General features: G+C 45.5%; 1 protein-coding gene across 10 annotated transcripts in view; it reads left to right on the top strand.

Annotated features, from left to right (window-relative positions):
• Positions 1-13,201, top strand: part of cadpsa (Ca2+-dependent activator protein for secretion a) — a 56,982-nt gene that overhangs the window by 779 nt on the left and 43,002 nt on the right. For all 10 annotated transcript variants that reach the window (XR_005097936.1, XM_037251198.1, XM_037251201.1 and 7 more), the window contains exons 2-13: positions 4,478-4,591; positions 4,683-5,015; positions 5,716-5,796; positions 6,074-6,310; positions 6,421-6,542; positions 6,754-6,865; positions 6,973-7,112; positions 8,417-8,483; positions 10,485-10,593; positions 10,690-10,902; positions 12,225-12,361; positions 12,422-12,609. Coding sequence is in view for 9 of the 10 variants with exons in the window: in XM_037251198.1 (XP_037107093.1) it covers positions 4,478-4,591; positions 4,683-5,015; positions 5,716-5,796; positions 6,074-6,310; positions 6,421-6,542; positions 6,754-6,865; positions 6,973-7,112; positions 8,417-8,483; positions 10,485-10,593; positions 10,690-10,902; positions 12,225-12,361; positions 12,422-12,609 (1,853 nt within the window). In the remaining variant the exon portion in view is untranslated. The remainder of the gene's footprint in view (positions 1-4,477; positions 4,592-4,682; positions 5,016-5,715; positions 5,797-6,073; positions 6,311-6,420; positions 6,543-6,753; positions 6,866-6,972; positions 7,113-8,416; positions 8,484-10,484; positions 10,594-10,689; positions 10,903-12,224; positions 12,362-12,421; positions 12,610-13,201) is intronic.

Here is a 13,201-nt window from a genome sequence, read left to right as displayed (position 1 = left end):
CTGCGGCTGCGGACAACTAACTGTTGCTTCCGCGGATGCCCGCTCGCTCGCTCGCTCGCTCGCTCGCTCCCCTTTCTTTCCAAAGCAGGGCTGTGAAAATGGATTGGAAAATGGCTTCATATTGATTGAGTTCATCATCGACATATACACTACGTACCTACGTACCACTTTCATGTTAGTTGTTGGACTCCAAATGAGGAGCAAGTGCAGGCAGTGGCTGTGACGCCCCATGAGCAAAGTGTCATTCTAATCAAGCAGTCAGCATGATGAAGCAGAAACAGTCCATTCTTGCAAAAATGGACCTTTGCAAGCCAAACGCTCATTGGTGAGCATGAAATAGCGGTCTGTGGCCAGAAGTCGCTGTCATTTTTCTTATGAACATCCCCGGCCGGGTGTCATCAATTTGTGCTCACCAACGAGCGCTCGGTGACTACATTCTCATCTATTTTCCCGTGTCGTGTAGGTCGATCAAGGGTGAACCCACACTTTCAAACGAGACAACTATGCTATCAAGAGAAGTAGCTGAAGGTGAGCTAGATGAGTACAGTGTTCTCCCTCCCATCCATTGCAGTCACTGCAGACGCAAGAGCGACAGTGGTGTCTTTTCATTTTTCTTGCACTTTTCATGAACAGTAGGTCCCGATGGGCCCTTTTGTCTTGCTCCGTCAAATTCCACTTCAAAAAGCGCATTTGTGATTGGGACCAAATGTGGAGGAGAGACATTTGGAATCGTTTTGCAAGCCCCTATACGACATGTTTTGCTGAGGTAGACAGAGAATGAAAGTCATTTGACATTTGGTTTTATTTTAAGATCATCCTCAGACACACGCCTCCTTAAACGCATTATCCAGTCAGCTGGCAAGTGGGTGCTACTGCTTGAGGGCCAAAAAAGAAGAAGACAAATTGTGGCTCTTTCTTGGGAAGGACTTTACTTATTGAGCGCATTTCTGTTAAAAAAAGAAAAAGAAATATATGATCCTTTTTTGCAGCATTAAATCAGGGGTCATTGGCTCCATTATATATTTGGGTTTTTGATCCTTGGATATTCAGATCAAACATTTTCTGAAGTCTGCAGTATCAGAGTTGGATGTTCTGTCCCATTGGTCGAGGGACGAGAAAGTAAAAAAAAAAAAAGGAGGGTGTGAGGTGTTTTTTCTGCCACGTGTATAATCGTCCGTCACCCAGGTCTAGTGTCGACTGAAGGACTTGACGTGCGGGCGAACACGGCCATATTGCATCTGGCATATGCCTGTCCGTTCACATTACAAGTAGCATTAGTTTAGTGGCGTATTTTTCCGACTATAAGCCACTCCTTTTTGCACAAACTTTGAACCTAGCGCGGCTTATCTATGGCTTTTTCATGATTTTTGTGGTGTTGCAAGATTTCTACATATTCTCTTATATATGGAAATGAAGCATTATAACACCTGCGGTTTATAGTCCAGTGCGGCTCAGATATGTGAATTAATACAGCAATATTTACCATGCAAAAACAATGGATTTAAAAGAGTCATTCATATTACAAATCATTGTTTAATAAGGTCATTGAAGCAATTCAAAAAATGGAGCGATAACTTAACTTGTGAGCGGAAGAGACGGCTTTTTTTGGAGATCCGTGCCTGTAGAGCCCGCTCTCTGTCTCTCAGGAGAAGAAGAAGAAAAAAAAAAGAGAGATGACACTCCCATCACAAGTGCCTCCGTCTGTGGTAACAATTTGTGGCGTCTGCATAATTCATGAGGACAGCCTGTAAGCTAGTAATGATGAAAGGCTCACCCTCAGTTGCCCTGCTGTGTTTTTACTCAAGCACCCACGAGCACATATGAACATACAACACATGCTTGAGCGTCCTCTCACACATCCACTTACACAAGGCAAGGCAATGAGTGTGCTATAATTATAGGCCGTGGGTGAGTCACCATACCAATCAAATCTATTGAGACTGATACTCATCAGTGTATGAGACCACAGGACAATTAGCATCTCAACTCTGCACGCTTTGAAAGAGTCTTCATAAACAACGGGAAAGCTGTAGCTGGCACTGATATCGTAGCCACGCTTGATCATTTCTAAGATGGGAAATGGACGGCAAAAGTTCGTATTATTATCCTCATTTGTGATGCTGTGGGAACTGAGGTCTTCCTAAAGTCCATTTTTAGTATGAGGAGAAATGATGAACGATTTGGCCGTGGGAGATTTGAACGCTTACAGTACATATGGGCTACTGTGCGTATGTAGGCCTCGTTTGGAGATAGCAGCTCTTTCCCTGATGAACGCTGGCTCTGCTCTTTCAATCCTTTGCTCGTCTGTCTGCCCATGTGTAATCTGGGATTACCCAGCCATTTGTTGTTATGTCACCACCATGATGAAAGCAATCACATTTTACTGGAGAATTTGCCTGTTTACATTCTTGAGCGATACACAATGCTACTATTGGAGGTACAATTGTGGATTTGTGTTCTATGGATTTCTTTTTTCATTGTCAAAATGAAAACTGCACGGTGTGCTCCATTTAAATACAATACTTCAATACAAATCATTTGTGTGTGCCTTTTAGTGAAGCCCTCAAGAATGTTTGTCAGTGGAAACATTTCACAAATGTTCCCGACTATTTGACCCGTTATTGTTGAAGTACTTTATGTCTTGCTAACAGTTGGAAAATTTGGAGAGAGAAAGTCAACGTGATCTGGAACTGCTTTCACACTGTGATATACGTATAGGATTAACCCACATCCATCTCTGTTCCAGCTTCCATGCTGGCTGGAGCAATTATAGAAAGAAAGATAGCAGCAGGTGATACTAGGTGTAGTCACTGTCTGATCTTGTTTTCAAAGACGCAAATTAGACTTAGACTTAGAGACTTAGACAGAACTTTATTGTCATTTTGTCAACACTAGGTGTGTACAAAACGAAATTTCGTTGCATACGGCTTTCAACAATGTAGAGGTATTTCGGCTGGTTAAAAAGTGACATTCTATATAAAAATATGAAATAAGATAATTATAAAGTACAAATGGCAGCATTAGGGAGATTATGTTCTTGTACAATCAAAGCGATTGCATTTGTGCAGTCTTTCCAGTAGTAAGTGAAAGATTTGACTGTTTGCTGCATATGGCCAGTACACTTTGTTGCATATGGGCAGCACAGCCAAATACGTATCTGACTGTTTGCTGCATATGGGCAGCACAGTGCTTAGCACACAGTGCCTGTGTGGAGTTTGCATGTTCTCCCCGTGCCTGCGTGGGTTTCCTCTGGCATCTGGAAAAAAAATACGTATTTGCGCTTCTGTGTTTCCTGTCAAACAGTATCAAATGGCCCAATCTCGATGAACATTTTAACATCAAGGCTGTCAAGATAAGCCTGCAAGAAAAACAAGCAATTATTTGAGAATTAAAAGGTTAACTCTAATCGTAGCAGAATCCGTTGACCAAAGCCGCACTCCAAAACAGAGCTGAACACATACGTACATATGATTTTCTGGGTTTGGTTGACTGTCACAGAAACTCCTGAGTAAATGTCATGCTTCCCCCCCCCCCCTCACAAATCAATATTTTGGTCGGTCCACAGGTGTGGGTTATTTTTCCCAACTTATTGCTCGAACCTTAGTGCTGCTTTGGTGTGTTTTCCCTGCCTTGAGACGTCTCTAGAGTGGCAGTTTTGACAGTTTTGACACCCAGCAGATGGCTCTTAACATGCACTACTAGAGTGGATCACAAGCTTTGGAAAATACTTCATGGCTGCTGAGCGAGCGGCTCAGGGGAACTTTCCCAAGGCAACCAAATGACAAAGCACCCGAGTGTTAAAATCGTGAAACGCTAAGTTTGAGAGTAGTACAGAAGAAGATCCATCTCTCTGTCTCTCTTCGAAATGTTCACAGAAGCATCCAAATGCATTTAAAAGCCTTTCATTTCGCAATGATCCCCATCTCATTTTTGCATCTTAAAGAATGAAAAGCTGTCACGAGCTCCTCTTTGGATTTCTCGACGTGGCATATTATTGACGACGGCGTTGTTATTTGATTGACCTATACTGTCTGTCGGCCAATCGGATGACATCGGTCGAGAAGCCGGCCGTACGAGTCAAACATCAGTGGCAAAGTGACGTACGTACGTATCTGAACGTCACTTTGACAATAGTTCTATGGATTAAGAGTAGAAGACGGACGGATGGTTCCCCTGCAGCTGTGAACTTTGACCCCCATGAAGGAAGCCGTAATCACAAATCCTACTTCTTGTGGCGCGGTCGGTGGCCATGGCAACAGTTACCAGGGCTTCGAACGGCCGCTGGCCAGTGTCTATGAACGGGGAGTGGCATCGGTCATTTGGAGCAATCCTGTTTCAGTATGAGGCTCCTAGATGCAGTAAAACACACAATTTAGATTGAATTGATATTTCCACATTGTGGTATGGTATCTCATATTTCATGTACGTACTATATACTATATGTAGTCATGTGTTTTTCTTTGTACGTTTGTATTAGATCAATAAGCAGCAGCTGCAGACAGTCAAAGAGCGTTTTCAGGCCTTCCTCAATGGAGAAACACAGATTGTCGCTGATGAGGCCTTCATCAATGCCGTCCAGAGCTACTATGAGGTGAGTCGAGAAATGTTCCTTTTCTCTTTCTGTCTCTTTGAAGACATTAGCGTGGTTGCATCTCTCCTCCTGTTTTGTTTCGATTTGGCAGGTGTTTCTCAAAAGCGACCGAGTGTCTCGAATGGTACAAAGCGGCGGCTGCTCAGCCAGCGACTCTCGTGAGGTTTTTAAAAAGCACATTGAGAAACGTGTGCGCAGCTTGCCAGAAATTGACGGCTTGAGCAAAGAGACTGTTCTCAGCTCATGGATCGCTAAGTTTGACACCATTTACCGTGGGGAGGAGGACCCCAGGAAACACCAACAGAGAATGACCGCCAGCGCTGCCTCGGAACTGATCCTCAGCAAAGACCAGCTCTATGAGATGTTTCAACAGATTTTAGGGATCAAGAAGTTTGAGCACCAACTTCTATACAATGCCTGCCAGGTAAGTCTGCATTCACTCTGCATTCACTCATTCGACGGTTAGATATTAACTGGGCTGCCAGTGAATGAGTCAAATACAGCAAATACCTAACTAGCAATTCGATGGGTCGACCGCTCAATTTTCCATCCTGAGCTAACTGAAAAGAGTGGATATTTTTGCTGCGATCAAGCAATCAGCCATCCCTGCTTACTGATACAATAGACAGAAGGATTTGGATGAACAAAAGACATTTGGGAGTAAAAAAGACCTCGTTGCCTTGAACCTCAATGAATGTTTAGATCGCCACTAGGGATGCTGCGCTGATGCTGAAGCTGTGTAGCTTTATCATAACAATTCCAAAGGCGCGCGCGCGCGCGCACGCACTCGCACTCGCACTCCTGGTGGCTTTTATCTGAGGTTGCTATGGGGACTGTACACTGAGGCGGCCGCTCTTTCCTCTTTTCCTTGCTTTGCCACGCTAACTCAACAAATCCGAATAAAGATGCAGCCACCGTTGCAACGGCACGAATGAATTTGTCGGCCTCACGGGGCGGTGGCTGTGCTGTCAACGACCGTAGGTCCACCGTGTGTGCGTGTGCGTGTGAGTGTGCGAGCGAGCGAGCGAGTTCACCACCACTTTGACAGTGACCCACTTCCTGTATGGATTCTATCAAGCAATTGTTGTCTCTAAAATTCCACTGCAACACTTTTTCTTCCTCAGCTGGACAACCCAGATGAGCAGGCAGCCCAAATCAGAAGAGAGCTGGATGGACGATTACAAATGGCAGATCAGATAACTCGCGTAAGCAAAGAAAGTTCAATAGCCGCCTTATCCAAATCATGATTGTTGATGCGGGTTCGGGATGTATGGCTCTGTATGGCTCTGTATGGCTCATACGACAACGACGACAACAACGGATGTGGAATTCTTGTGCATAGCCAAAGTCAATGTGAATGCATTCGTTTGTCGCTTTTTCGGGCTGGCTGATGATACGTATTTGATTGGCTGAAGGCTAAATTGTCTGTCATTGGATTATTGCGAACAGCAAATCGATACGTTCTCTTCCCGTTTCAATTAGCTGGGCGGAAGATTCCCCCGCTTCGCCTCGAGGGACATGGAGGCCATGTTCGTCGAAGAACTGCGCTCATCGGTCAACCTGCTAATGGCCAACCTGGAGAGCATGCCCGTGTCTAAAGGTGGAGAATTTAAACTGCAGAAACTCAAACGAGGTCACAACACATCAATCATGGACATGGGGCAGGAGGATGAGAACAACCTTTCAAAATCAGACGTGGTGCTGTCGTTTACCTTGGAGGTAGGTGGGCCGCTGAACGCTCATTGATGAATGAGAGGGTTTGGGTTTTTTTCTTTTTAGATACAATTTCTTCTTGCTCTTCATTCTGATTGCCATGTTGTGTCTCGCAGGTGGTCATCATGGAGGTGCAGGGTCTTAAGTCTTTGGCTCCAAACAGAATCGTGTACTGCACCATGGAGGTCGAGGGAGGGCACAAACTGCAGACGGACCAGGCTGAGGCATCGAAACCCACGCAAGTCAACTTTGGACCTCTTCTTTTATCTCTTGACGCCAAGCTGTTTCGAAATGAATGGAAATATCGGTGTGGTACTGCCACCTTGTGGCGAAATGACACAAATGCGTTGGGTTTTTTGGGGGACTAAAAACGCCCTGGTCTGGACAGTGAATTGAAGCGCAAAACTATGAATCTGAAATCCTCACTTCATTCATCTGTCTGTCTCTAGTTGGGGCACCCAGGGGGATTTCACAACGACGCAGCCCTTACCTGCTGTCAAAGTGAAGCTCTTCACCGAAAGCACCGGAGTGTTGGCCCTGGAGGACAAGGAGCTCGGAAGGGTAAAGTGTCCAGCCGGCAAGCGAACTCTCTCACTCACGCCGTCCGCTTTCGGCTCCTACGCCAATTCCTACTGGCTCCTTTAATGTCATGCGATACTTACTTGCAGGTTGTGCTCCATCCAACTCCTAACAGTCCCAAGCAGTCCGAGATGCACAAAATGTCCGTTTCGAAAGGATGCCCGGACAGTGACCTGAAGATCCGATTGGCTATTCGCATGGATAAACCCCAGAACATGAAGCATTGCGGGTAAGTATCTCTGGACTGGAGTGCTTTTGTCCTCTTGCCATACTTACCGGACTTTGATGACTCGTTACAGTTGTGTCCTTGGAAATGTCAACATAGGGAGCCCCCAGTGTGACACGGAAAAAACACAAATACAAATGAATACGAGCAATCGTTAACACGCTCGGTGTCTTCACATACCTTTTATTATTACCGTAGCAATTGTTAGTCAAGTTATTTTGGACAGATTTCAGAAATGTATATCAACTCGGTCTCCCAAAAATTGGTGAATGCTCATCCCTGCTTTGAAGTCATTCATAAATGTGAGAATAGCGCCTCCAAGTGGATGAATGACAGTATTTGAAAATGCCGCTATCTTGCTTAACACCTACGTTGTGCGGCATTTAACCTCGTTGCACGGTGGAATCGTATCTTTGTTTGTTACGTGCAAGCGGAAATTCCGTGGCTAAAAAAAAAAAAAAATAGACAATCCACCTGTTTATTGAAGTCTTGCAGTAGCGGAATCATTTCAGTGTAGCACTTTGCAAAACGCTGGATATGACAAGAAGAAAGTGTACTTTAGTATTGCAGAGCCTGCCTTTCTCTTTGCCCTTCTCCCGCTCTCCTGTCACATAAATAGGAGGCTGTCAGACTCGACTGAAAGATGCAGGCCTCTTTTGAGTTACCTCGCAGATGCTGGTTTATTTAGACCGACAAACAGAAACAGCCTAGAGAAGGACCAGAGGGAAAGGCAGACTAAAGCAAGCTTGACAGAGTTTCTCACAGTCACCCTGTCAGCGCTAGCGAATGGGGGGGGGGGGTCCTCACCCTCGGATGTTCTTTTAAAATAAAATCCCCCACACTCAAATCTCCTTAACGCTCAGATTATTATTATTGTTATGATTATTATCATTCTTCTTCTTGTTCTATTTTATGGCTTATTTACATCTATTGATATGATATATATTAGTATTCTTCTTCTTTCTTTCTTATTTTATCTTATATTTTCAGAACATTCCTAATTTGTGTCCTCTCGGAAACTCAAACTTGCGCAGCTTGAAAAATAACCTCGACGTGGTTGTAATAGTCCATTTTAGCCAGATGGTGTCCTAGTGGAATAGACTTCAGTCCATTTGTTCTCCGAGCTAGCTATGTGGGACTTTTTCACATCAAAGTAACACTTTGACCTTTACAGGAAGAAAAGAAAAACTTGCAAAGTTTGATTTGAGCCGTTTCAGAAACACACACACACCAAGTGTCACTGTTGGAAATGTCATTCATTGTGTTCAGTATCATTTGATTTCGTTATGTGTTGTTTCTTAACACAGGTATTTATGGGCCATTGGCAAAAATGTATGGAAAAGATGGAAGAAACGATTCTTTGTTCTAGTTCAGGTAAGCGTTCGAAGCCTTAGTTCCTTAAGTGGGACTCAAATCAAGACCAAAAATTCATATATATATTGGGATTATGTAACATGGATTCATTTGATACATTTACATAATTATTGAATGTTATGCTGTATTTCAAACAAGTGTGTGTAAGTGATCAATTCGTTATTCAGAATAAAAGTTTCTATAAATTGCATTACATGAGCAAAAAAAGTTCATCTTTTTCCTTTGAACTTTTTTTGCTATTTCCTTTTATTTACTTGATTTATTTCAGTTGGTAATCCATAGTGGAAAAGATTGATCAAGCTTTAAAATCAGCTCTGTGTTGTGGTTGTCGAAAGGACAGTGCAGGAGGGAGCTTTAGCCAAGCTGTCGTCCCTTGGCTGTCAAAGGAATGATGGAGAAGCCAAACAGACTTTTGTCGGGAGTTTGGGGGCGGAACAGGCTGGTAGCAGCCATTTCCCGGTGACTGCATCGGGACAGAGACAAGCGTGGCATGGCGGGGGGGGGGGGGGGGCTGCCTGCCTGAGCCTGCCTGCCTGCCTGCCTGCTTGTCTCTTGTGCGTCCGAGAGAATATGTCTCAGAGCTACACGTTGACAGGGGATTGACAAAGTCGAATGAACACTAGCTGGCCTAACACTTGGAGCTAGAAAAGCCCGAGCACTGCCAACTTGAAGCCTCTTGGTTGCTTCGAGCTAAATATATTGCAACTGACAAATACTGGTCAATCGACATGACCGTGTGTGTGTGTGCACGTGCACAAATAGCAAATGGCATCATGTGCATGGATGTGATTTTCACTGCAAAATGTGCATGGCTCCTTTGATACAATCAAGGGCATATTTGGGAAAAATTGGAGGGGCTAGACTTGCCGAGGAAAGCCCGTGCAAGCATACCTAATGTCATCTGGATAATATACAGTAGAACCTGATGCAGATAGAATCACAAGAAATAACCTGAATTAGCTTTTATGTTTTGAAAAGCACACATATATATATTCGTTTTTTTCTTCAAACTTGCTGACTAAGGACATTTTGGCCACTGGAGAGCTTATACATATTGTTGTACATTAATAAACATGACAAACGCTAGCGCCGTAGTAAAGCAAACTGAATCAGAATCCCACTGAATCCAACCGAATCCAATCCTTACATTTTAGAATCGTTACACCGTTGAAGCGTAACACAGATCGTATTGAATCATCTTTCGGGAGTTGTGAGTGGAGTCGCACCACCGGGAAATGGCTATGTCTGTCATTTTAGATGAGAAACCTCCAAAAAGTTAACATGCCTGGTAGGGTGGCCTCTGTTGATGAGCAGGGGGAAGAAAAAAAATAATTACAATCATCGTTTTTAAATTTATATTTATACACCTCAAAGCAACAATGAGCTGAAATGTGTGTTTCAGTGCATTTCTTGCTGTCATCACATCCATCCATCCATCCATCCATCCATCCATCCCTCCATCCAACCATCATCCCTCCATCCATCCATCCATCCAAATTGGGAGAAAGGAATGGTGTTTTGGGGTGTGAGGGGGGGGGGGGGGCCGTAATTTAGTCTCCGATTTGCCTTTGCGGTCTCCTAAAGGCCAGAGAACTGCTGTAGAGTCCCTCCATGGTTTACTTTGCCCTAGGTGTCATCAGTGTTGTCATTTGGAATCTCATTTGGCACACGTCCACGCACGCACGCACGCACGCACACCCAGAATGCAGCTGCAGTCAGAGTGAGAGCTGCCACTTGCAGCAACAGAGGTGGCCGGCGATCGCGGCTGATTGGCCGGGCCCCTTGATTTGTGACGACAGGCTGGTATGACTGCCAGCGACCGTAGCAGCAGCCACCGTGGCTTGCTCTTCCTGCCGTACACTGTGGCTGCCGGCACCTTCAATTTGAGAGGAAAGACAGCCAATACTGGCCTTTTGGGGGAAAGTCATCCACGATGGATTTGATGTTTGCACAAATAACAATAATGCACAATGTGATCTACTGTCTGCTCCCTTCCTCCAGGTGAGTCAGTACACGTTTGCCATGTGCAGCTACAGAGAAAAAAAAGCCGAGCCGGTGGAGCTGCTCCAATTGGACGGCTATACTGTGGACTACACGGACCCCCAGCCAGGTGACGTTCAAAAAGATTCACGTCCATTACATTTGCACTTTCCTGTCAGCTTGCACGTTTGATAATCAGGACCATGTACGTATACGCACCCTCCAGGCCTGGACGGCGGTCGGACATTCTTTAACGCCGTGAAAGAGGGCGACACCGTCATATTTGCCAGTGATGACGAGCAGGACCGGATTCTATGGGTACAGGCCATGTACCGGGCCACCGGCCAGTCCCACAAGCCGGTTCCTCCGACCCAAGTCCAGAAACTAAACTCTCGAGGGGGGACAGCTCCACAGCTTGACGCGCCCATATCTCAGTTCTGTAAGGACTTCACTTGTCACTTCTTAAATGATCATCAATGAATTTTCGAAGCAACTCACACACACACAGACACATACGTGATTAAAAAGTAGTCAATCGGGAAAAGGACACGTACCACGATGTTGTCTTTGCACACACTCCACGCACGCACGCACGCATGACGCTGTCCGCTTGGCTCTCTCTTGTCAATTTGCTGTACATTCAAGTGTGAGTGGCTTTGCTGTTCTGTGTGTCTTTATGTTTCTCTTCCTTGTCTTCCTCTTCGTAACCTTGAGCCCGCTATCTTGTAGCCGGATTGAACGGTAAGCGCTTTCCTGCCTCTTTTCGCCTTGCTTTTGTTCAAACGACGAAAATGTCGTGCAAATATGCAGACTGTTGTTTGGAGTCTTTCCGATGGCCGTGCGTTTGTTGTTCTGGCCGAGAAGCAAATATTACTGACCAAATATTTCCTCGAGGTTACGATTGGCATCTCTGTTTTTTTATTTCTTTGTATTTGAATTTGAAATGACATTCTATGGAAAATGCCTTCTTTTGAGCACGCACCGGCGGTGCGGCCGAGACGTCCTGGATCGTCTCTATGAAAAGAAAAAATAGTAGGCATCAATCATTGTCAGTGCCGTCCTTCCTTCTCCAGTCAGGGTTCGGGGGTTGTGGCGGCGGCTGGGGGTGTCACTGCAAGTTACTGTCCATCCCTCCTGCATGCCTCCACTCCCTCTCACTCACATCAAACAGAGCTGACAGGCCAGCAGCTACAGTCACTCCAAAGGGGCACAATGTCATTTTTTATAGATTTGGTTGGTTTTTTTTTTATTTGTCTTTTTTGGGGGGTGCTGCTGGTGGCATGGTAATTTAGTCGCTCGGGGCATCTTTTGTTTTGTTTGTTGACTAGCAGCCCGTTTGCTGTCATTCGGCAGCTAAGGGGACGATAGATGACAAATCTTTCCATGACTGACTGTGCAGCGTCAGACACATGAATAGTTTGAATTTGAATTGGCCACCTTGAGTTGTGTGCGTACGCAGGGCGGGGATTCATTTGTGCTTCGCTACAGTGGAACCTTGTGTAAGCTTTCTTCCGACAGCAGCGACATCCTTGCCACTTTTTGCCAAGAGTCAATCCAAATAACAGTCCAATTGACTTTCTAATGATTCTTTCTCTTCCTTCCTCCCTTCCCTTCTTTCTTTCTTTCTTTCTTTCTTTCTTTCTTTCTTTCTTTCTTTCTTTCTTTCTTTCTTTCTTTTCCTGGCTTCCTTGCTTCCTTCCCTCCCTGCATTCCTTCTTTCCTGCCTTCCTTCCTGGCCCGCCCATTCGGTCGTGCGCGCAGATGCGGACCGAGCCCAGAAGCACGGCATGGATGAGTTCATTTCGGCCAATCCCTGTAACTTTGACCACGCGTCGCTCTTTGAACTGGTCCAGCGCCTGACTTTGGATCACAGACTGAATGACTCCTACTCGTGTCTGGTAAGCAAATGCCCAAATGGTACCTGGATGGCATGCATATCTTGCGTGTGTTCCGTCCAGGGCTGGTTCAGTCCCGGTCAGGTATTTGTCTTGGACGAATACTGCGCGCGCTACGGAGTTCGAGGCTGTCATCGCCACCTGTGTTATCTGGGCGATCTACTGGAGAGGGCGGAGAATGGCGCCATGATTGACCCCACCCTTCTACACTACAGCTTTGCCTTCTGCGCTTCCCATGTCCACGGAAATAGGTACATTCCCCCCCCCCCCCACACACTGACCTTTGTTGATAAAGGTTGCTTCTTTCTGAGATGTGGGCAGGGAGCCACCAGTGTGTTCTCGATTCCCACCGTATCTGTTTGCATGTTGACTTTTGTGTTCTTTCTCTTGTCTCTTTCACCTCCTAACCACGTCCACTTGACCAAAATGCCCTTCATTGTCCACCAAATTGCTCCCAAGCGCTGTTAGTCAGCGTGTGTCGCAGTTGTTCCGTTGGCCGGTAACAGAGGCCCAACTGCGGCGAGCGCTTTCCCCCTCTTCTCCTGAGCCCTCTCCCCAAAGCATTAGGAAAGAGCTCCGAATCATTGAGTTTATGAAGAAACGGGATCTCAGGTACCCACTTGACTCAGGAGCAAAAAGGTGAGTTCAAATTCCTGGGGTTCTAGGGGAACGCCTCACTTAAGTTCAGTAGCTTACTGTACTATTCTCACGTTCTTCGGAGGTGGAGCACTTGCTAGCAGCGAGATAGTAGCTCCCTTTTCAGAGGCAGAAAAAGAACCAGACTTAGCTTTCAGTGGACATTTGATTGACATTTTTGAGGAGCAGAATGGCGTTCAGGTATGC

The sequence above is a fragment of the Syngnathus acus genome, chromosome 5 (genome assembly GCF_901709675.1).
Source record: "Syngnathus acus chromosome 5, fSynAcu1.2, whole genome shotgun sequence".
Taxonomy (NCBI): Eukaryota; Metazoa; Chordata; class Actinopteri; order Syngnathiformes; family Syngnathidae; genus Syngnathus; species Syngnathus acus.
Note: the sequence above shows the minus strand (reverse complement) of the source record. Positions and strands in the feature narration are given on the sequence as shown.